Source organism: Aphelocoma coerulescens, chromosome 5 (genome assembly GCF_041296385.1).
Source record: "Aphelocoma coerulescens isolate FSJ_1873_10779 chromosome 5, UR_Acoe_1.0, whole genome shotgun sequence".
NCBI classification, from domain to species: Eukaryota; Metazoa; Chordata; class Aves; order Passeriformes; family Corvidae; genus Aphelocoma; species Aphelocoma coerulescens.
Genome location: NC_091019.1, coordinates 6,604,075 through 6,628,987, shown reverse-complemented (window position 1 = coordinate 6,628,987; position 24,913 = coordinate 6,604,075). Strand labels below are relative to the sequence as shown.

The following is a 24,913-nucleotide window of genomic DNA, read 5'->3' as shown; positions in this document are numbered from 1 at the left end:
ATCAAAGGGTTTTATACAACCCATTTTTGTTTGTTTGCCTGTTTTTGTGGATTAACAGAAAAACAAAGAAAAAACAGCATTTCAGAGGAGTAGCTGCCACAATACTCATGGAGGTGCATAATCTTGTTTCAAAGAACTGGGACAGTGAGAACAGTTCCAAACTTACTGTTCTTACTCAGACTTCCAGCAGTCAAACCACTGATATATTTCCTACAGTTTCTTCCTCACAGCATCCTGTTATAATTTACTAACATCTATCTCTCACACAATAAAACAGGGGTTTAGAAAGCAGTACGTGTTTTTGGACAAGTATGTCCCACAGTTTTGATTTCAAGAAAATACTTGAGCATTCTCACTGCTAGTCTGTAGGTGGAGGCCCTTCTGCTTAGATCTCTGTTATATCTTGCTCACACATAAAACCCAGAACAGATCGTAATGGGCCTCAATGAACATAAGGGGTGACATTAAATGTCTGAAATTTACTGCCCCTCAGTGTTACTCATCCACCTGTTATATCAGAGTAATTGAACAACCAACAAAGACTCTTCCCTATCAGTATGGTGGAAAGAAGAGGTCACAAGACTGTCACAAGAGCTTTCTTCTGCAGAGAAGTTAAGAATCTTTATATTTGCAATCCAACAGTTTGTTCCACCCTTTCTGCAGCCTGGTGATTTAAAATTGCTCCCCTTTTGAGCAGAGAGATTTATTCAAGCCTTGCTTCAGACAGGTCACACTGAACAATGTATGGGGAAGTGACAGCTGGGATTTGCCCTCAGTGGACAAAAACAACAGGTACAAAATGTGGCATGAAAGGGTGTCAAGGAAGTCTGATGGCTCAGGTGACAAGAACTGTGTGCGGGATGTCTACCTGCCACTCGCATACATCATATTCAGTCCTAACCATTTCCACGGGTACTCTGCTGTCAGAAACCTCAGATCTACCCAAACAGCAAAACAAAGGTCTCCAAAATACTGAAGAATAAATAAAGTGAACCCAAGCAACTGTCTGAATTCCCTGAAACAAGAGATGTGAAAGAAAGTATTTTTTTCTCTCATAAAAATATGCAGTCACAAGACTACATTGTTTTCTGTGAAAAATTATATTCTTCTCAGAAGTCTTGAAAGTCAATTATATATTGTATTGTAATATTAGAAACAATATATAGCATTTGAAAGCATGACTAAGTAATAATAGATGTCAAGAGCAAATTACGTGGAGTAAGAAAATCTGCCAAAATAGCTTGAAGTCAAAGAAAAGGCTAATCAGAGGAAACACACGCCTTTTAATTATCAAACCTTGAACACTCCCTGCAGAAGTATCTCCAGTACAAACTGTTCTCTTGGTTTCTGTGCAAAAAGTAATATGGGCAGTGCAGTATGAGGGTCTAAAAGGTCATACAAAGATATACACACACAAACTGCCTTTGCTTCTGACATATTTTCCATGACATTAAATTCTTGCCAGCTCCATTATTTATATACTTCTGATGCAAGCAGTTTCCAGAAATGAAGACACCAAACAGGAAGACTGGTTGCAGGCTGGAGCTATATGTATCTCTCAGAGGGACCTATGAGAACCACATTCAATAACATAAATGGCATTACAGTGTAAACAAAATTTAACCCAGGTGAAATGAATAAAGCAGAAAATGACTGAATTAAATGAAGATGACAGGGTGGAAATGTTTTCTATAAAGATATAGCTCCATAATATATTCATAGCCAGAGGCATTAGGACAGTTTCACACCAGTGGATGATTTTCTTATTTTTAAAGCCCTTTGCTAAAACAAATAATCACATCTACTCACTGTTTTTTAGAGAAAAGACTCTCTTTTAAAATATGAATAAGTTGAGGTTTGTATTGAATTTTAAATTACTGTAAGAAGTTCAACATAGGTGTTCTTTGTTTTTAAAAAATCCCAAATTATTTCCATAGTATTATTCACCTGATAATTCTTACAGTTCCAATACATTTACAATGTGAAGCCAAATTTGCAGTACATAAATTTAGAAATCCTCACATCTAAATGCTGTGATGCTGTCAGAGAAAATTAACAATGAAATAAAAAGCTTAATCTATGAAGCATCACAAGGATAGAACTAGCTATTCTACATTATCTACCCATGACCCACATCCATCTAACCAGAGGCAGAGGAAAAAAAAAATTAAAAATTCAAGAGCATCTCAATTATTTTCACCATGTGGTTACTATTTCTCAAGCATTAGAGACCCTTCCTCAGCTCCAAAGGAAAGGAATTAATGCAATCATCTAAAGGAATTTTATATTCTAATTATCCACAGCTCTGTAAAATAATAAATCACGGAGAGAAGGTAAAATACATAACTAGAAACTGTTTTGCACCATATCAGCACCATATCAGTTGTCTTCTTGCAGAGCTGACTCTACTCCTACAGAGGTGCTATTAGAGAAACAACATTTTGGGAAAATGCCACCGGTCTTGTAAAAATCATGACATGAACACTGCACCCAGTGGTGCTGCCCCCAGCAACAACGCACCAAGAGTGACCAGATGAAAAATACCATGAGTCCTCTTCTCCTCACGTATTTTCACTTGATGGGTGCAGCCCTTATGTTCTCTTCTAAGCATCCTCTCCCACCTAAGCCACTCTAAATGTACACACGTGCACAAGACTGTGCCAACCACAGATTAAAATACAGAATTAGAATAATGAAAATATGATTTCTGTTCCACTTCTTTACTACTTTATAAGAATCCCTCCCCATGGGGGCTACTCAGACTCATCTGCATAATTCTACAGATCTAGAATATGTTGTTTCAGCACAGATATCCATTATTATGAAACACAAAAAAATACATTGAAAATGCAGAAATATGTAGGCTGTTTTTTTGTTGTTGTTTTTTTCTTACTTATCTCCATAAAGCAAATGTACATAAAAATCACAAATTGTGGTTTAGAATCAGTAATGTGCAATTTAGACACAGACATCCTTGTTTTCTGAAAACAAGCAATGACCTACACCCCACAGTACACATATAATGCTGTGCTAGTCCTGAAAGCATATTTTAGCAGTATTTACAGTTAGGCTGAATTTAGATTAGATTATCTCACTTTCAAATTAATTTCTGGAAGTAACAGAATGCTCACAACAACACTGGGTATTTTTGAGAGGGAAATAGAAGAAAAGTAAATGAGAATTCATGAATACTGTGATTATCTGCCAACATCTACAAGCAATTTTGGAACTCCTGCCTTGGGTGTTCTTAAAAGACATCACCTCAGGCACATATAAGCTGTGTTACACATGTTTTACACATCGACAAAGAATATAGGTGCAACTAAAGGGGCTGCATGTGATTTTCTTTCTAAGTAGGAGGAACCATATACAGCCAAGTCAGCCCTTAATAACAGAGCAATCACTTCATCTTTCCAGCATAAACTTGGCTTTTAAGGAGGCTTTACCTTGGCTTTTAATAACCCAAAGAAATAAAATCTTCTGTCTGGCTGTCTTAAGACAGCTGTGTCCTTGGAGATGACTTTGCCAAATTCTCAGGATCTTTACTCATATAAAGGAACCCAAGACTTGTGATGAGTTTACACCAGGTCTTGCCAGGTTCCTCCCTTGCCTTACAATGTGTGAGCCTAGTGTCTTGGGGAACAGCTGCAGCAAATTTCATAAAATAGCTGATTACTAAGGTTGATAAACAACTGTAATATCCACCCTTTTAACATATATTTACAAATACTTTAACAGTTGTTAACAGTTGTTTCCAATCAGGAAAAAATCTCCATGCCCACAAATTGTCATTGCCCATCATATTAGTGCTATTTTAACAGCACCACAAAAAAAAGATTCTGTTTTGAATTAACAACATGACAATTAAGATAGATTGTTATGGTTGACCTACTCAAAACTGGAATCCATTAAAGTTTGCTTGAATTATATGATTTTCAACGTATTTTTTCTTGTTTATCCTCCCTAAACTGGATTATAAACAAAGTATATAGTCGTGTCTGATGCAATGCACTTCCTAAAACACATTCTACAGAAACTCTTCAATCAACTTTCAGGATTGTCAAGGGTTTTCTGGTTTTTAGCCCCTTCGACGCTGTAAAAACAAACTAATAACACTACATACATTCATATACATACATATACTTTCCTACACAATCTAGAGAAAAGATGCTCTGTGCTAAGCAAGTTCTGCTGCCTTACTTGTGGCAGCATTCCCAAAAAGTACAAATATTCACATCATGTGCCAATATGATATACACACAGAGAGAAAGACTGGAATTACACCCTCCATTCTTAAGTTTCGTTTCTTTGCTTACATTCCTCAAATTTTCTGTGTGTGCATGATCTTATAAGTCAGAATGCCAGCATTATGTGGCCTTTGTTCTATCCAATTTAAGCATTTTTGCAACACTGTACACTAATACAAGGGTTTTTTCCAGTGAAGATTAAAATTCACCCAGCCAAAATCTTCCGAGCCACAAAAAGAAGATATTCCTATCCTTCTAGTTCCCACCAGTGCTTATTCATTCACTAGAGCAATCTGAAACTGGAGGACTGAACAACCGCTTCATTCTGAGTCCAGAAATTTAGAATTGTCTACTGACCTGGGAAGGAGCCAACTATAATTCTTAAGTGCTATACAACTTCTTTAAAAATAGACAAACTGCAACCTTATAATATATCCCAATATTTGTAAAGCTTGATGCTCACAATGTCAGATAAGTGACTCATATATTCTGAATCAAATGTTACTTTCGAATGTTTTCTGAATACATATTACCACTTAATGTTCCTTTCATTAATTCTATCTTTTTGATTAATTTTCCTTGGTTAGCATTACACTGAGCTGTACTTTACATCATTATTAGACAACTGAAATCCACATGACTACTCGTAGTGGAAGACAACTTACTGGGGTAAAGACTGACAAAGCCTTTTATCACTCAGATAATTAAGTTTTCACAAAATCCCTTTTCCCCAAATTTAATAGGTCAGGGTTTTCAGCCTGTTTCAGTACAAATGAAAAGCTTACGGAAACCAGAAAGTCAGTGGGTCTTTACGGGTTCATAAAGTATTTTGATTTTTACCTTATGCTTTTGATATGGTCAGTCCTTCACGTTAGGTATCATCTTTCTATTTATATTCAAAAGTAAGACATTCTAGTAATGAAAAGAAAAACATTTATGGAGTTACTCCCTGGTTTGATTGGACCCTTTTCTTCATGACTCTAAAACAGCTATCTTTCCTTCAGTGGAAAACAGAAATTGGTTGTTGCACATACAGGCAGTTATTTTTAGGTTTGACTGACACAAAATTCTTCCCTCATTTTACTTCTCAATTTGGCTTAGAAAAAATGTCTATGCCCTTTAAGTCTGGCACTTAATATACAGAAGTGTAAAGAAGAGTGAAACATGAAATCTAGAAATGTGAATATACTATATATAAGTTTCTTTAACTAGATTGAATTTAGCGTTCATGAAAAATCCCATTAAATGCAATAAGGTGACATGTCTTCCATTTTTCCACGAGTTAACAGAGTAGCAATGTCAACTATATCACATTTCTCGCTTTGGATGTTCCTTCTCCCTGGAAGAATTTCCTCCAAAGGAGCTATTTCAATTTATTTTTACAGTGAATCAGTTCACTGTTGAAGCTATACAGCAAATCGACTAAGTGACCAATTTAATTCTGCAGATTGTAGCAAGAAGATATAATAATGGATTTAACACAGCAGTTAATTTATTTAACACACAGTAAGGAAACTTTTAGCACAACTAGGACAACCTACAACTTTAACAGAGATGTGTCTTTTTATAGTGGCTGGATGAGGGAGTAGTGGTCTACCTCCTTCTGTAATGTACTTAATTCTTTTCACATTTGAAAACTATACATATCATGGAGAGGATCTGAAAAATTCCCCTACAGTCAATTCAGTGAGACAGATATTAGATATAGAGAAATTCTGCTCAATATTGATCAGATTCTGCATCCTCAGTGATCCACCACCATCCATCTACACATGTGACCTTCTTTCATCTTATTCAGTAATGAATACACCTAATAAAACCTGCTGAGAAAAGATAAGGGGAGGAGAGATTGAAAAAGAAAAAAAATCAAATCTCTCTTCAAAAAGAAACCTATGACTCATGACTCAGTCATCTCAAAAGGGAGGCCTTAGGAATAGCCAGGCATTATCACACCATATCTGACTCCCCAACCTGCAAATGATTAATGGTATCGCTGAGGGAGTTGTTACTGCTGTCAGCACACACACCTCAAATGGCATCAGCTGTAACTGCTATAAAAGCTGGAGATTTGTCTATAAAAGAACAAGATTTCAGATGGGAAAATGGAAGAAAACTTCTGAGGGATGAATAAAATATTTACTTTCTCCACACAGTTAATGGAGAGAATTGAAAAACTCTGTGTTGGACATTCCAAGGGTGAAAAACAAAACAATTAAAGGTGGGGGACAGAAAGGCTTTTCTAGAAAATTAAAGTCCCATCCCAAAAAGCAGCTTCCATTAACTTGAGAATTCACAACCTGCCAGAGTTGTAACAGACACAAAACAAAAATCTCTTGTGATACACAAAGATTTTTCTCCCATTTTAAATTCATTTCGGACAGACCAATAGGTGTTCCAGAGCTATGGCTGTCACAAGAGTTGGACAGAACAGCTGTCCTGAGAGAATGAGTATCAGGGAATAAAGCCCCTGTCCAGTCACACTACTGCAGTGGGTAGCCCTGGCTGGATGCCAGACACCCACCAAAGCCTCTCTATCACTTCCCTTCTTAGCTGAACAGGGGAGAGAAAATATAGCAAAAGTTCATGAGTTGAGATAAGGACAGGGAGAGGTCACTCACCAAATACCACCACTGGCAAAACAGGCTATAATTATAGATATTAATTGAATTTATCAATTAAAAATTCAGAGCACAATAATGAGAAGTAAAATAAACCTTAAAAACACCTTAGCCTGACCCCTCCTTTTTTCCCACACTCTGCCTCCTCCACCTCCACAGCACATGGGCAGATGGGGAATGGGGGTAATGGTCAGTTCATCACAGGTTATTCCTGCTGCTGCTCTGGGAGAAGAGTCCTGTCCCTTCTCCAGTGTGGGATACCTCCCATGGGAGACAGTTCTCCATGAACTTCTCCAGTGTGGGTCACTCTTCCACAGTGTTCAGTATTTTCAGGTACATCCTGCTCCAACATGGGTCCCTCATAGGGTCACAAGTCCTACCAGGAAACCTGCTCCAGCATGGACTCCCCTCTCCAAGGGTCTGCAGGTCCTGCTTGGACTCTGCTCCACATGGGCTTCCCACAGGTTCACAGCCTCCTTTGGGCATCCCCCTGCTCTGGTGTGGGCTCCTCCCCAGGCTGCAGGTGGATCTGTGCATCTCCAAGCCTTCCATGGGCTCAGGGGCACAGCTGCCTCACCACGGGCTGCACCACGGGCTGCAGGGGAATCTGCTCCAGCACCTGGAGCAGCTCCTGCCCCTCTTTCTGCACTGACCTGGGTTTCAGCAGAGTTGTTCCTCCCACATATTCTCACCCTGCTCTTCTCTGCCTGAAATTACTTCTCCACAATAACTTCCCCCCCCCCTTCTTAAATCTGTTACCAGAGGCATTACTATCATTCTTGATTGGCCCAGCCTTGGCCAGCAGTGGGTCTGTCCTGAAACTGGCTGGCCTTTGCTCTGGACATGGGGGAAGCTTCTGGGAGCTCCTCATAGAAGCCATCCCTGTAGCCTTGACAACTCCCAAGACCTGGCCCCTCAAACCCAGTACAACTACTAAACTTATTTTCTGCAGGGGCTGACATAGCTCACAGCACATTCTTTACCCAGTCTGTGGTAAAGAGAAAACAAACCAACCACCCAAAACCAGAGAAACTGCTTGGTCTCTGTCCTGGGTTGAGGTGTATTCTATTACCATCCTCATGAGCTGTTGAAATCAGGTGGGGCAGTGTTTCCTTGCCTCCTCCCCCCAGACTATCTTTCTGTTAATGGCCCATCATTGTCCCGCTGCATGACTCAAAGATAACTCCCTCCAGACTATCTTCTGTTAATGAGCCTAATCAACACTTGGCCTCATGACTCATTACCCCATTGTGAGATGCTCCACCCAGAGGGAGGAACCAAGCATCCCATCGTGGATATAACTGGGACTCTGAGCATGAAAGACACGGGGCTCCACTGGATTTCCAGAGGATAGGAGCTACACAGCCACCGCTGGACTTTCTGAGGAAGAGCAGACCCCTTCTACTACAGGATAACCACTTCAGAGGACTGCAGCCACCATTCCACCAGACTGCTACCACTACCCTGCCTAACAGGGACTCAGGTTGTATCTTGACTCTGTCAGTGTTTTCTTTTACTTTCTGTTCCTTTTCTTTAATTTCCATTAAATTGTTATTCTGACTTGGTACCTCTCACTGGTTTGTTTTCAAACTAGTACAGTCTCCTTCCAGGAAATCTAATCACAAACAATTGCCAGAGACAAGTTTTTCCTTACAAAACCACTACCAATAACTGAACATCTCTCTCATACTGCAGTACCACCCGTGCTCCAAAACATCCAATGAAAATGCAGGAGATCTTCATAAAACATCTGTAGATTGGAATTCAATCCTCCTAAGTGGTCATGTAAGTAAGTAAAATACACATACTGGCCATACATTGACTGATAAACAGTGTCAATACTTTGATAAAACTCTAGAGAAGAACCAACCTTCTCCTCATGAATACACAGCAATTTCACTTCTGAGCCTGAAAACTTCCACTGGTTTTCAAGGTCAGTGACTCGAATGCAAAAGTAAGGACAGGCCCATCCTGGCAACTTGTTGTAATACTGTCTTGAAAATGAGAAAAATCTATTTAATCTCTCTTGAACTGAGCGTGCCTACAGCCCAAGTTGGCAATGGTCCAGCAGGCTATTACAAAGAAGCTGGGTGGCTACAACACATGCGGGAGTGATGCATGGGATCCTGATCAGAATATGAGTGCCCTTCCAGTTTTCTCAGCTCCAAGAGCACCTCTGCCAACCAGCTTACAACAAGATGATGTGGTAGGACTGCAAGAACCTGTAAATGGCCCTGGCTAAACTGTGCTGTCCAGATCAGAGATATCACTGCTTCCAAGACAGTGCAATCACAAGGACAGTGGATGACCTCACCCTCACACACCCACATGCCTGTACTCCACCTAAGAGTCATTCACATTTAAAACCATGTAATTACCATCAAAAGCTGTAAGGATCCATAACCTATCACAGAAACACGGCCATCTATGACATTAAGACATGGGTGCCACTCCATGTTAGCCAGACAGCTATTTCAAGTAATTTCTCTGACTGACATTGCTAAAGGAGGCAGAATTCAATTACCCAGGCTGAAATAGGATACAGACTCAACTGGATCTTTGATGACCAGAAGTGTTTAGGGCTTTCATTTCATGTCTCATTCAAAAGATAAATGAGTACCATTCCAAAGATTAGACTGCCAACATACAGAGAATGTCTCTTCAGAAAAAAAATCAACTAAGAAAGGTAATGTCACTCTTTCACATATAAACTTTACCATTCTGCTTGTCTCTGAAATGACTGATCTACTTAGTAGATACTAAACGCTGAAAGAAATAATTCAGATGTTGCACATCTTAAGTAGTAGGAAACTCCAGCTATTGAACTGCCTGAGTTGCTAAATCAGAGGTTCCTTTTTAAAAGCAAGAAAATGATTGATGTATTTAGGAAGAACTCTATTTCTGCAAATGTGAAGGACTGAACAGATTTTTATCGTAACATTATAAAAAGTTGGAAAATAACTTTGACATATAGTTCCTGGAGGTTGAGTATGACTGTTATTTTAAAGTTGATTCAATCATAATGGAACTAGCAAAGGAAATATTCAACCAGAACCATACAAGTTTCCTTTTATGCTTCATACCTACCCTACATTAAGCACAGTATTATTTTAACATCTTGCATATTCCTTCTCTGGGGACAACAGGCATGAACAAAAGCCTAACAAAAGCAACAGTAATCTGCACAGTGAGTTAGTGTGCACTGAATCTGGAACAGGCTTTAATGCCACAGTTTCTAAGAGACAGATTTGCAAGTTTCTTTCACACCCAACAGGTATTACTCTATTGATTTATTTATTTATTTTTAATATTTTACCAGGCATGGTATGTTGGATTATCCAGAAAAAGTCTACTGTGAAGGGGAGTCTTTGGGTACATCATGTACTTTCTGCAGAGAACTGACACATCACTAGCAAAGAAACTATGGACCATAAAAATGGTTCACTTGATAGAGAAAAAGCCTGGAAGGGGAAAAGGAAGTTTTCTAAGGTTCGGTATCAGCAAAACTTCCTATTTCATTTCTTTTCTCTACGTACATATGAGTACAATCCTAAAGATAAACTTGTTGTCTGGACTCCACACGCTGAATGTAATTCAGCAGATTCTGCAAAGAGTCACCTCCTTTGATTGTAGCTTCTTCCCTGTAGTGAAGTATTCTACAATTTATAACTCTTCCTAGAGCAAACTGTTGAAAACCATGGGTGTTACTCTTGCAAAAACAGATACTATGAAGGACTGAAATTCAACAGATTAGTGGATGTTACAGAGGCTATGTCAGTAAAGAGGGGATGGCACTCCCTTCAAGGGTTTAACTCACACTTTCACCCTAAGTCCTTCAAGCAAAATAACTGGATTAGTTATCCTCATTGTACATATGCTACAATCTACATAAATCACCTAAGAAAGTGATTTATCCCATTTTATTCACCTTTCAAGGATTACATGAATGGGGACATGATCTCTTCCTCCAAATGTCAGCCCAATGAAAGCAAGTGGCTGAGGCTTTTGTGGTGATTCATTCTGATCAACATGGGAAAAGATCTTGCCCAAGAGTCCCCCAGCTGTGTGGTCTCCCTCCCTTCTGCCCCTTTCAGCTCCATGCCATGTTTACAGGAGCTCAGAAAGAGGCAAAAAAAAGACAAACGAGCTCCACAGCGAATTCCTGAAAGAAAAATCCAGCAATGGCCAGGAGGCTCCTGTGGCTCCTTCCTGAAAATCAGGGCTATGGGGAACAGGGTGCAGGGTGTCCCAGGACACAGAGCTGGACACTGATCCCTCCTGGATCTCCTTGGCACCCCTGTCCCAGGCAAGGATGGTCCTGAATATCCTCCTGGAGCTGTCCCAGGAAGGTCCCTGCTCCCTGGTGCGGGATGGGAGGGGTAGAGGTGGTCCTCTCACACTCATCCCACTCATCCTCCCCTGCGCTGGCTTTGCCCCTGGGGTGTTGACCCCCCTTTTTAGGGTGTCCAGCCCTGTTCCCATGGGGAACCTTGGCAGCACCCATGGGCATAACCAACCTTTGTGGGAGGCTGGGAGCACTGGTGAGGGCGGGGGCTGTTCCTGGTGACCTGGAACTTGGCTCCTGCTGTGAGCCAGGGGCTTTCTGCCTGCTGGGCTGGGGGAACACCCTCACTGAGCTCTGGGACACCCCCAGCCCCACACCCACTCCTTGCCACAGTTCCTCCCAGACAGCATCCGCTACGGACACGTCCCCCGCTACCGTCCCTCGGCCAGGGGCCTTGTGGCTCATGCCAGACCCTTCTTCCTCCCCAGGGAGTCTCCTCCCAGGAAAGCGGGAAGCCCCCCGCAGCCCAGGACTCTCCAGCTCAGCCCCCCTGGAGCCAGGCCGCCCTCTGAGTCCCACGTGCCCTGAGCCAGGTGGGGACTGGCGGCCGTCTTGGCCACAGCGACCACAAATCAATCGAGTTTCAAACCTCTGACAAGAGGAAAAGGGCCAGCAAAACCTCAGCTCGGGCCATGAGGAGAGCAGACTTCAGACTGCTCAGGGAACTGCTAAGCAGGGTCTCCAGGGACAATGTTTTTGCAGGTGCTGGGGTCCATCCGTGCTGGTCAATTTTGAAACATCACCTCCAAAGGCACAGCAGCAGGAGATTCCCAAATGTTGGAAGCCAAGCAGGCGAGGCAGAAGGCTTCTTCTCTGGCAAAGAGGATGGAAAAGGAAGCTGTGTGCCCAGTGGAAGCAAGGTCACAAGAAGAATACAGAGATGTTTCTTGCCACTGTAGGGAGAAATTTGGTGCAGTGAAAGCTCAGCTGGAGAGGAAGGTGGCCAGAAATGTGGGGCACAATAAAAAGAGTGTTTTTAAATATATCAGTGGAAAAAAACATTGCAGAAGTAACACTGTCCCCTTCCAGGATGTGGATGGTCACCTCACAAACAGGGACAGGGACACAGCACAGGTGTTTAATGCATTCTTTGCCTCTGTCTTCAACACTCCTCCCTCTCTTCCCAACGAAAAACATGGATTATCCCATTAGGCACTCCAGAGTCCAGAGGAGGGGAAGCCCTGCTCAGCAACAATGAAACCATCTGTGTGGTATCCACCGAATTCCCATCCTGAATCCAAAACCAGCTCTGCACCAGTTCCTGGGAAGAAAGGAACCCTATCCCAGTCAATCCAGACCAGTGCAAACACTCAGACAGCTCTTTGGGAAAATCCTAATTTATTCAGTTGTTCTGCTCCTTAGAAGATCTCACCTGCTACCAGCAAGGCCTTCCTGGTGGTCGGTGGCCGTCTCGGAGCAGCTTCCTGGAGATGGAGGAACCTCCTGGGTCTCTTGAGGGTTGTCTCCGCTGCCAGGCAAGAGCTGTTGCCAGCTGGCGCAGCCGGCACAGCGTCCTGGGAGCTGTGGGCCGGCAACTGCTGGCTCCAGGACACTCACTGCTCCTCTATTTGCTCCTCCTGAGAAGGCTCCCCTGGCTCAGGCTGCACTCCCATTTTTATGTCTGGGCTTTACCTGGCCACATCAGCACTGAGGAATGTGCCCGTGTGGTTGATATTCTTGGCTCCAAGGGAGCTGGGAGACCTTTCCATGGGGTCGCCACTGTCCTCAGGCCAGCAGGTCTCACTGAGCCTCTGGCAGGGATGGAGACTTTCAGGAGTGAGGCTCTCTGAGGGAATGGAGACTCCTTGAAGGTGCTGGTTTTCTGAGGGCTGAAGGTTCTCAGAAACAGGTAGGCTTTCAGAGGGAGGGAGACTCTCAGGGCTGGAAGCTGTCAGAGGGAACGGTAGCTCTTGGAAGTCAAGGCTTTCAGAGGAATGCACATTCTCAGAGATGGGGAGGCTCTCAGAGGGAGGGAGGCTCTTGGAAGAAGGGAGATTCTTGGAGGGCTGGAGCCTCTTGAATGGCTGGAGGCTGTCAGAGGCCATGGAAGCTCCCAGAAGGATGGTGGATCTCTGATGGCCTGATGTTCCCGGACGGATGAAGGATCTCTGACAGAACGAAGTCCTTGAAAGGTTGGAGGCTTTCCCAGGGATGGAGAATCTTGCTGGGAGCAGCCTCTTGAAGGGATGGAGGCTCCTGGAGGAGCTGGCCGAGCCACAGCAGGGCAGGTGGCCTCGCTTCAGCAGCTCCTCCAGTTCTTTCCACAAGGCCTGCCACATCCCAGAGTAGAGCGGCACCCATGTCCCATTGCGAGCCCAGAGCAGCAGCATCAGTTCCTGCAGCTCCTGGGCCACTGCCACGCAGGGGCCGCAGCTGCAGGGGCTGTCCAGGGGGCTCGCGGGAGCACGTGGCCGCTTGCGAGGGGTGGCCCGAGGCCTGGAGGACCTGGGAGCCGCAGGGGCTCCTTGGCTCCTCTGTGAGGCACTTGAGGGCCCCCTGGAGCAGAGTGGGTGGAAGATTCTTGTCTAAGTAGGACACAGGGTTGAGGAGGGGAACGATGATGGTGTCACCTCCTTGCTGGCAGAGCATGGGACATGGCTTGTCCAATGGGACACTGTAAAGTCCTTGGGGAGGGCAAGCCCCGCTCAGCAACATCCAAACCATCCACGTGCTATCCACCGCATTCCCATCCTGAATCCAAATCCAGCTCTGTCCCACTTCCTGGGAAGAAAATGGATCCTATCCCATTGAAAACCAGTACATCAGCCAGTTCTTCACCCAGCACACCCTGTCCCTGCTCATCTCACATCTGGACACCTGTTCCAGAAGGATTCTGTGAGGGACAGGATCAAAACTCCTCTTAAAATCCTGAAATACAACCTGCAATGCCTTCCCATCACCCATGAGACAGGTGACCTTATGGAAGCAGGATAATCAATCAGTTAGACAGGAATTTCCCTCTGTTATTTCACACTGTTCGTGGCTGATGCTGGCATTGTCCTTCCATCACTTCCCAGTAGTGCCAAGTATGACCTTCTCCACCATTTTTCCTGCTATCAAGATTAGATTAAGAGGGCTGGAGTTTCCTGGAAAGTCCAAGCCCTTGCTGTCAAGTCGCATACAGCTGGAGAGCATTGAGCCAGCATGGACCTCCTTGGGCTTTCAGGAGCTTGGGTAGATGATTTAGGGGGTTCCTGCTGGGAGATACTGGGGTGAATCCCATCCAATGCCACAGCCTCATGGATATTGTTCTCGTCCAAGTTGTCCCCAGCAATGCCAAATGGAAGATCACTGTCCCTCGCACCACTCTGCCTCCCCCATTGGATACCCTTCAGCACCCAGAGAAGCCGGTGGTACTTGGCAGAGCCAGGATCTGCGGGACAAGGACACTGGCAACAGCTAAAAGCAGAGAGGATGCCCAGAGAGCCCAATTCCCACAGGATTCTGCCATCCTGAGTGGGCCAGCCTGTCCTGAGAGGATGCTTGCCATGGCTTTGGCCATCGGGGTCCTGCTGGCCCTGGTGGGCTGCACAGCCACGGAGGGCTGAGCTGAGTGTCAGCCACCCACGGGAGAAAGACTGCGGACAGGACGTGGGATCCCAGTGACCTCCCACAGTCAGTGCCAGCTTGCTGGTTACATTTACTTCATTTGCTTAGAGTATTCTTGTACCTTAAGTTTTTCAGGGGAAAAAAATCTTAAAAAAGAAAGAAATGCAGAAAAACTGACTTTTTGTCAGAATTAAACACACAATTACCTGTACAAATTGGCATGTTGGTTTTCTCCATTCCCTTCACTTGTTGGAGTATTTCTCAAAAAGAAATTGGTTTCATATGCTGGTTCTGATGAATGAGGCACATTCTCCCTCACTAGACCTTGATTAATTTCAGTGAGATCACTCATGAAATATGTTAGCATTCACTATTTTAAACTTCAGCAGAAACATGGCTCCACACAGTAACATTCTCAGAGTTGTACAAATTTTCTTATGAGGCTGAATTCTCTACTGTTTGAACAGGATCTTACTCCTAGATTAGCTAGTTAGATCAAGGAGTTAAAAATGGTGTATTCATCATTGGTAGCTTCAAGTTACACAGATTGTTACGCACAAAAACTCCACTCTAGCTGCTCTTTTATTTCACTAGAGCCCTTTATTATTCATTTCACCTAATTCAGTTGCACCAGATCCTAAGGCTTCGATTCAGGTGAAATTCCCATTGAAGCCAAGAGGATTCCTGTGTTAAAAATTTTAACTACCTCTCTATGCCTGCTTGAGTTTTATTGAGTCTGGAGTTCTATTTCTAGGTTATCAGCAAACTTAAATATTCATGGTTGATTCTCCAGTCCAGAGCCAGCTATTAATAAGAAAAAGTAAGGTGGCAAAGAGCTTATTAAACTCAGTAATGTTCCCTAAATAGTGCCTATAGCTGGACAGCCTGAGGTAGTTTTTATTCAGTTTTTAGCTGGTCTACCACCTAATTCTCTGTAGAATTACTGTTTTTTACTGATGTAGGCATCTGCTTGGAAAAAAAGTCAAAAAAAAAAAAAGGGCTTGTAATGTCCTGGCAAGCTAAGTCATAAATTAGCATTACTGCACTGCACTCAAAAGCAGACTTGCTGGGGTTTTTTTTAATCACAGTAAAATGAGATGTCATTTGTAGTTAATTCACCATGAAGTTGGTATTTCAAAGCAACTGTCTTTTCTGTACAGCTCACATCACAAGGAAAGCTTCATATATGGAAACCTCTTAGTTGCAAAATGAAAATTTCATTAACATATGAATTTGCTCAAATACAAATATTTGCTCAAATACAAGTATTTGCTCAGAATTTTGAATGTTTTGTAGTTCTTTGTTTTCTTTAAAACGATTCAATGGTGATTCTGCCCCTTGAAACAAATCTAAATTGCATTGTTTGGGTCCTCAGAATCTAAGAGGAACCTGAAGCAGATATGCCTGCACACAGAACATGTGAGAGATGTTCCTGGTGATAAACTGGACAGATGCTGAATTAGGGACTCAGCGCTCTGTGAAAGGACCAAAGCAACACAGCCTCCAACAGAGAACCAATTCCAGTGCCTCAGTTAGAGCAAGGCTTTTGCACAAAGTTTGGCCATATAGTCTCTCAGCTGTAGGAAGTTCAGCAGAAACACAGGGCTTTTATATTTAGAGTTCAGAGTTTGCTGCTCCTAATCTAAACATGATGTTCCTCCTGTAGTACTTAATTAGAATTTATGGATGAATAAACATCCAACACTGTGTAGCAACAGCCAAAATTAACAAAGAAAACAGAAACAAACCAACCTCCCTTTCCCCTGGTGATTTCCAGGTGCTAAGTATATGGCAAAGAGAGGTCCTAACATTTTTCTGCCTGTTTAGCTAGGATAGCCAATACTCCCCACAGCATGCTGTTGTCTCACCTAGGAAAGACAGGCACCTCCCCCCCACCTTCAGTAACCCGGGTGTCTGCAAAGCTGTTGTTCTCATGTTCTCACTCCTCTGTCCAGCTGCAGTTGCTGTTGTTCAGTAACATTTTGCCTTTTTTAAATACATTATCCTAGAGGCAATACCAATGTCACCGATGGGCTTGGCCTTGGCCATTGTTGGGTCTGTCTTGGACAGGGCAAAAGCTTCTGGTGGCTTCTCCAGAGGAGCCTCCCTGCTCTCTCTCCCCTACCAAAACTCTGCCATACAAACCCAATACATATGACCACAAGTCATGTAACTAGTAAAACACTAGAACGTTAGAACCATTTGTTACTTGTCAAGATACCGTCTTGGGTAACATAAAAGATTAATATAGCTGATATTCCTTTAATTAGAAACAAAGAAAAATACACAGACCCAAAGACCTGCACATAACAAATAAACTACACAGGAAGATAAAAATATTTATTGCATTAAAAACCCAACAAACCACCACCCCAAACCCAGTGTCTGCTTAGTGTTTTTACCTGGCTTTTAAAATCAAACTGTTAGAGCCTATGAGGCAGAGTAAACACTGATGAGTTGTCTCCTCATGTGAGGGTCAGCTGGGTGGTGAATAGTGTTCTTGGTCTGGGAGATTGACACTGAGAACTCTTTCTTCCATTGAGAGTTACTTGTTGATTTGCAGACAGATGTCCCCTTGATCCTCAGAGACAGCCTTACTCAGGTTTTTCTAGTAAATATTCTTTGATCTGTTCCCTGGTATCTTTACAAATGACAGCTTTGTTTTTTCCATCATATTAAGATATCACCCCTTGTGATTTTGCAATAAGCACTGCTGGGGCAAATGCTGCAAACAGCTTGGCAGCAAATGGAGCAGGACAACCTCAGCCACCTGGAACATCTGCCTTCTCTGGCTCTGTCACACCCTCAGGAATGACATATCAACCACAGCCACTTTTCTCTGTGATAAACTAAGTGTCACTTGCTTCACCCTTCTTGTCTCACGCTATCCTGGCTTTGCCTCACCTTGAAATTAGAGGCTTTAGAAAGAATCTCATGCAAAGCCTTGAGCCCACAACTGCACAGCTGGTTTGTTTCCCAAAATAAACCTCACCTCTTATTTTACAAAAAAGATCATAGGTAGAGAAAAGGCAGGGAGTTTTGACATTTAGCTTACCATACTCATGGAAAAATCTCTTCCTCTGCTTTGCTTTGGTTTTTATTTGCTCATTTTTTAAACCAGGCTCCTTGACTGAAATGTCTGTGATAGATATACACCTAAAGATTGATCCAGCCTAAGAATCAAAGAAATTGCACATAGAAATTAAATTCTCACATTTTTTCTAACTGTACAGTCCACAGGAATAGAGACTATAGGGAGTTTTACCCAAAGGACTGCAGAAGACAATATATTCCAGAAGATGCAATTTAAGAGACAAGAACACAGATGCTATGCAGCCTCTTAGACAACAACTGCAGATACTGCCAACTATGATGAAACCAATCAGTTAAAGACCTCATTTCCATGATGTAACAACCCATACTGAAGATGTAAGCACAGCAACATTTCATTACACACCTGTGAAATCAGTGAGGTGCTGAAGAATCCATATATAACTAGTGCAACACAGCAAGTCTTGATTTACTTACTCGCAATATGATTAATAAGATTCAAAGCACATTTCTCAGCCACTGTACATACTCAAAAATGACCTCTCACCCCAACATTAGACAATTCTTTGCAGGTACAGCCCAAAACAACATGAAAAAATAACCCTAGTAATTATCACATCCTGATGCTCTGCTGTCGTATCTTACCCTTGCTTCTGTTTATCATCAGCAGGTAATTCTTTGACACCTCTCTATCATTGTATGTGATGTGACTGCATATTTTCTTTCCAGTGCTCTTCAAAGACTAAACACACACACGTACCCCTACCACAGAAATATCCACATCCATGAGCTCCAGCCCATGCAAAGCCCTTCTATTCTACCAGAAACATATTCCCCATTTATTGAGTACCACTTCAGACAGCAGCTGTCACAAGACAGGGGAGAAAAGCTGTGGTGCACTTGTCTTGAATCTGTTCTGGAGGCAGTGCCCTCCCATTGCCAAAAGCCCTCCTGCAGCCCCTGGAAAAATACTGCACTTTCCTTTCCATGTCCCTAGCTGGGAACCCACTGCTTCAAACCCTTCTGCTGTTTCCTGCTCATTACCTCAAATTATGATTTGTAGAGACAGACACCCTAAATAACCCCCAGCACTGGGCAGATCCTAGAGCTGTTCAGATGTATTTCTTAGACCGATGCACAGGACTCCAGCATATGCAGGCAGGTGTTCAAGGAATGCCTGCAATTTCCAGGCATTCAATCATCTGTTTACACCTACCTTTGATATCATAGATTGTCCTGTCTTATCTCATCCTCACCACTTCATCAGTAGCTGCAGTGACTAACAGTCCACAAATACAAAATAACTGTGAACCTGTCCACAAAACCAGCATGGAAACTCCACTGACCTGTGGCTCATCCACAGACAGAAAAGAGCAGCTCAGTGAATGATCTAGAGTTTTTCTGTTTTAAAGATTGCAAAAATATGAGATGAATGGAAAATTGGGGCACTTGAGTTCATGCTGCCAGCAATTCTCACAGAGTACTGTATTTGTACTCCTCTCTGCACACCAAAATGTCTCTCAAAAGCCTTTAACAGGGATCCCTGCCAAGGATGCACTTGGGTTCAAGCCCACAGTGTTATGTACAGTTAAGGATGCCTATCTCTAGCTCAGCCATCATGCTGGAATCACACAGCAATGTCACTAAAAATTCCAACGTGAAAGGTTTCCAACACAAGTACCACAACGATCAAATGGTCGAATCACAGAGATCACAGATTTCAGCCCTAGCCAGAAAAACATAAAATCAACAAAAAAGAAGTGATTTGAAGATAGAATCAGATCCTAAATACTACAAAAATTCAGTTAAAAGCATCAAGCACATACTTAAAGAAACATCATTATAAAGAATGGATGGAGAAAGGAATTACTTGACAGTATCTGTGAATATCAATTTGCAGTTCACCTTCAAAAAGGAAAGATAGCCCCACAACTGTTATGATGATTTCTCATGTCAGCCAAAGCGACTGGCAAGAGGTAATTCTTCTTAGCAGCACATTGAATTATGTATCTATACATAAGCCTTAAATGTGTATTTTAATTTCACCTGAGTAAATTACTGGTATAAATCCTACCCTTCTCAAATATCTCTGAATTTTTAATTAACCTAATATCATAATTTCAGCCATTTCAGCCAGGCAGTCAGAAACGATGAGTAACATATGAATCATATTCAGAAGTAAACACACCTGCTTTTCAACAACATTTCTAATTACTGGCTCATTTTACCCTTTACATGGCATTGAAGCCAATTTGGGTCATACTGTTTTTAGCTAGTGATGAGTCCTTTCATCTCACAAATAATGTATAAGAAGTTGCTGTGTTGTCAGTTTGAAGGATATTTTCAAATGCACCATGGCAAATTGAACACATTACCAAAACACATCACTTTACTTCTGATATGCCTCACTTCACTACGAGCTTCCACCAGACAAGGTTTTGCCAAGAACATTTAGGCTTTGATTTGAAATGTTGCCCCACCATTTCATTGTCTTATGTCTGTGCCATAATGATTGAGGGAGTGGTACCATATACTAAATAAAACAAAGTGCTTATTTCTAATATTAAAGATGACAGGAGAAAAAACAAACATGGGGTTAGAATACTTAGGTGTCCTTTAAAAACTGCAGCAAACTGCAGTGAGACAATGAGGAAAGCCTTTACTAACTGCCTCCTGCTCCTGAAAGCACTACATCTTCTAGGGGTAATCAGTGAAGCAAAAAGAACCCCTCTTCAAAGGTGGTTCATCACCTCTCTACTCTGAACATTTAGTCTGGCCAGGACACATACCTTCAGGAGGCTGAAGCTGTTCTCACAGATCTGATGTGGACTTAGCCACTGAAATATGCATATGACATAAGATGTATCTGCTGAAGTTTTCAAACCCTCCAACACAACTCAAATGTGACAAATTCTCATACACAACGCCCTGTTCATTGTCAAACTAGCTTGTATGTCAGATTTCTCAAAGTTAGCATCATTATCTTGATTTGTAGCATACTAGTAAACCCTATACATCTTCAAAGAAAAAAATAAACTGACTTCTGGTTCAAGTTGTATAGATTTTATTCACAGAAGCTATCGCCTTCTGACATCTACCTCTAAATTGCTTGATATAATGAGAGTACCATACCTGCAATGCTTCCTTTAGTTGGTGTGCTAACTCATACTGTAGATCAAAACAATACAAAAGACATGAGAAACATACAAGTCAAAAATGGTTATGTCCTCCATTTATCAATTTTAAACCATCACTTCAATAGTTTAGAGAATCTGTACTCTAGATATGAAAGTCCCTTTATAGCTATAAGGAAAAATAATGTTCTAAGATCCTTGGGTGACAGAATCACAGGCAGAGGAGCTAAAATCTGGCCTGAGCCCTGGGTAGGGAGGGCACCTTAGGGCAATGCTGGTACTGGTTTTGCACTACCATACTGTCACATACACAGAACAGATCTCTAGCATCCTGCACCCCTCTGAATGTACTGATGTCTCTGAGCAACACGTGTTTTAGAAAGGAATGAGCAAATTATACATGGGTAACCAGCAGGAAGCATTAGCAGCTGGGGAGCCACGGCAGGTGGGGCTTTGAGGTAGGAATGTCTTGCATTTCTTCCCCATGATATTGCCGGGACTCATTGCTGAATGGCAGGAGACTCTGGAGGTTGTTTTTGTATTTAAAACAAATAACCCAAAGGCTAGAGGCAAAAGAAAAATAAGTACCCAGATTTATTCTAGATGAGATGAAAATATTAATGTCCTAGTTCACTCTTAAATAATCATAAACAATGCTGACAACTAGAAACTACAGGCTTTTAGTATACAGTGATTTGGCTACACCCATAGAAGTATTTAGCAGTTTTCAGAAGCTACTTAAAGAAGATTTATTGACAACTGGGCTTAAGTGACTTCAATAAACACACAAATTACTGCACAATCTCTGGGTTACAAGTGGTTCCACTAATTTAACTGTAGCAGTTATTTCTCCGTTTTCATTTTTTTTCTTCCTAAAAAAATTCACCAATTATAATCTCATCCATACTACAGCATACAACCTGCATTAACAATCCACTTCATATCCAAAAATAAATACAAGTGTAAACAGTTAATTAACAAACATGCAGTGCAAAAAAACCCTCATCATTGAGTTTGTTAAGTGACATGTAACCTCAATAAACACAAACCAAAATAAAATCCCAAATCTGCTAAATAAAGAAAATAATGAGTCCTATATGAAGTTTGGTGAGATCCCTTTCTCCTCATTTAAGGTAGACAAGGAACCAGCTCTTTGTGAAACAAACTGAAAGGTGGAACTATGAGGCTGTCAGAAACAAATCTTGAAAAAGAAAAATCTGGGAACAGGTAGAATCTAATCATGACTAGTGAGACATCTTTGAATAGGCTGTGATTCTATAAAAACTGTGACTAAGAAACAAATCAAATCTTAATAATTCAATAACCTGAAGTGAAAAGCAAGCATCCAAATTCTGGTCTAATTTGCACAACAAATTCAGGAAAAGCAGAAGGAAACCTTGAGCTTGCACCACAGCAAACTGGTGGAGCAAATATTTTTCATTCAATGTCCCTTCTAATTAACTAGAAGTGCACACTGGAAGCAAAAGCAGATATATCCCTGATAAAATTCAACATGGAAAGTTTTAGACAAGATGAACTTTCAGTGCAGAAAAGGCAGAAATGGAACAGCCATATCTTCAACAGAGAGAAAGCATCAAGCAGAATGAAAGAATGGAAAGTCATTACTTCTTCCACATATACTTCTCATTACCAAAGAAGGTGTTTTTCAGTAAAGCTTTACCTTTCTCACAATGACTTCCAGTGAATCCAGAAGGGCAGAGACATTTGTTAGGGGCTACACAAGTTCCACCATATCTGCACCCTTCTTCACAGAATGCTGCAAGATAAAAGGAATATGTGGGTAATACTTAATTTTTTAAAATATATATTTGTAGGATAATAAGAAAAACATCTACATTCTAAGCAATTAACAGAATTCAGCATATTAAAATTCAGTCCACCTGCAAACACAAAGAGAAGTAACTCACTAAAATGACAAGAGGAAAAAAATCTCAGATTACACCGTAGGCAAACCCCCTCACCAATAAAAGACTAGTAACCATCTGGAAGAAGAAGAGAGGAAAAAATACATCATATGATTTTAATGGGGCTGATCATCTTTCAGTTATATCAAATATGCATATGACAATTATAATGCTCTGGTAATCCACAGAAAACAGGCAGGCTGGATGGTGTTAAACACTGTGTTCTTCACTTCTATCAAATACTTCACTGAAATGTCTGTAAACACATAATATTTTGCTTTTTAAATTTTTATTTTAAAGTGTAAAGTATGTTTTGTGAAATTAAGAAATTAAATAGGGTGAGGATCATGACTGAAAATATGAGAAGGGCTCTACCCCAATATAATGCCTCTACTGAATGTGATTCTGGATGGAGCAATACTGAAGTACTTTAGAAGTGTATGTGACCAATAGCTAGGATTTCAAACAGCTGATGGATCTCAATGGATCTCATCTTTTCCTGTGAGCACTGTGTGATGTTCTTCTTGCTCACAGCCAGTTAGGCAGAAAGTCCACTTTGAAGTTTGCTCACTGTTTAAAGTTACTCTTTTCTATTTTTTTTGTCGTGTATGTGCAAGTTGTGGAACTGAGGTCAAGAGAGGAGAGGACAAGCATCAGAACACTTCTCTACCTTATACTGGTAACTTGAGTAGGACCCTTGCTACAGCTATGAGCAGGCCCTACCCCTGACACACTCCCTCCCCCAATATTTATTGAACTTCATAAGAGACAGAGTGGGTTTGACAGCACTTACGAGAGAAGTTACAATTAATATTTAAACAGCAGCTCTCTGCATCTAAGCTAATAACAGATTTGCAAAGTGTTTCCTGCAAGCTAAAATCACAGATGGAGTGTTGGCAGAGATGTTACAAATGCTATGAAAAGGCTTAAAGTGCTAGATAACAGAAGAAATGTTTAAGATTTATTTTCCAATACCCAAAAAGAAAAATAAAGTAAATAGAGTTCTAGGCATTAAAAAGAATATTTTGCAATTGTTAACCACTTAGAGGCAAAAAAGCATATCATCATATCTCATGACTGAACTGACAGACACGTCTGCCTTACTGTAAATATATAATTCATAGCATGCCATAGTGTTTTATGGAGGAGAATGCTAAAGTGCTTTAGAGAAGATCATCGTAGAACATTATAAGCACCCCTGAAGCAAGGCAGTGGTGTGGAGAAAGCACAGTCACACTTCCTCCTCATCAATGTACACACTCCATATGGGAATCTTCTAAAATATATCTATTTGAAAGCAGCCAATTTCTGAATGAGAAGAAGAGAAATATGGTTTAAGAGTAGTAATTTTTTTTTTTTTTTTTTGCATATAAATATTTTTAAGAAAGTATAACTGTGCAGAAAGCTGAAAGTACTGGTAAAAAATACAACTCAAAGTATATAAAAACCACAATGAGACTCAAAAGATTCCTTCCAGAGCTCTTGAAAGAATGTTTACTCATCTCTAGTCTCAGCATTCTCAGAGAAGGTGTAAGTTAAATTCTGCATCTACATGTTTTCTGGTTTGAAATTGTGAGTAAACACAGACTTTTGTGAAGAAGTAATACATTTCCGCACAACATCAAAAGACGCAGAGTTTTGGCAAAACAGATATAAAGGAAAAAGAAAGAAAAATATTGGCAAAAATAGTGAATAGTTCATCCTTAACATATCCCATATTACACTGGGAAAGAACCACACAGGGCTCTTGAAAGAATTCATAAAGGGGAAAACCAGATGATGTTTACTGTCTATAACAATCATGCATGTCCACTGAAAGTTATTAGTGCTGACAGGGATAGGTAGGTAAGAAGGCTTCAGTAGAGCTCTCATACACTTTCTTTGCCACCATAATGGATACTACCAACTTAGTAACACGAAATATCTGCTTACAATAAATCCCGTCAGGAGGTCAGCAGAGTGAGGTGGCGTTTCCTTCTGTTCTCTTTTGAGATTTCTAGCAGGGAAAGATTATGAAACAGGGCTGGTCATGTAAAAGATGTTC

At 41.4% G+C, this 24,913-nt stretch overlaps 1 protein-coding gene across 4 annotated transcripts in view; it reads right to left on the bottom strand.

Annotated features, from left to right (window-relative positions):
* NELL1 (neural EGFL like 1) overlaps window positions 1-24,913 on the bottom strand; it is a 298,289-nt gene that overhangs the window by 46,137 nt on the left and 227,239 nt on the right. For all 4 annotated transcript variants that reach the window (XM_069016456.1, XM_069016458.1, XM_069016457.1 and 1 more), the window contains one exon: window positions 22,626-22,721. In XM_069016456.1, coding sequence (XP_068872557.1) covers window positions 22,626-22,721 — 96 coding nt within the window. The remainder of the gene's footprint in view (window positions 1-22,625; window positions 22,722-24,913) is intronic.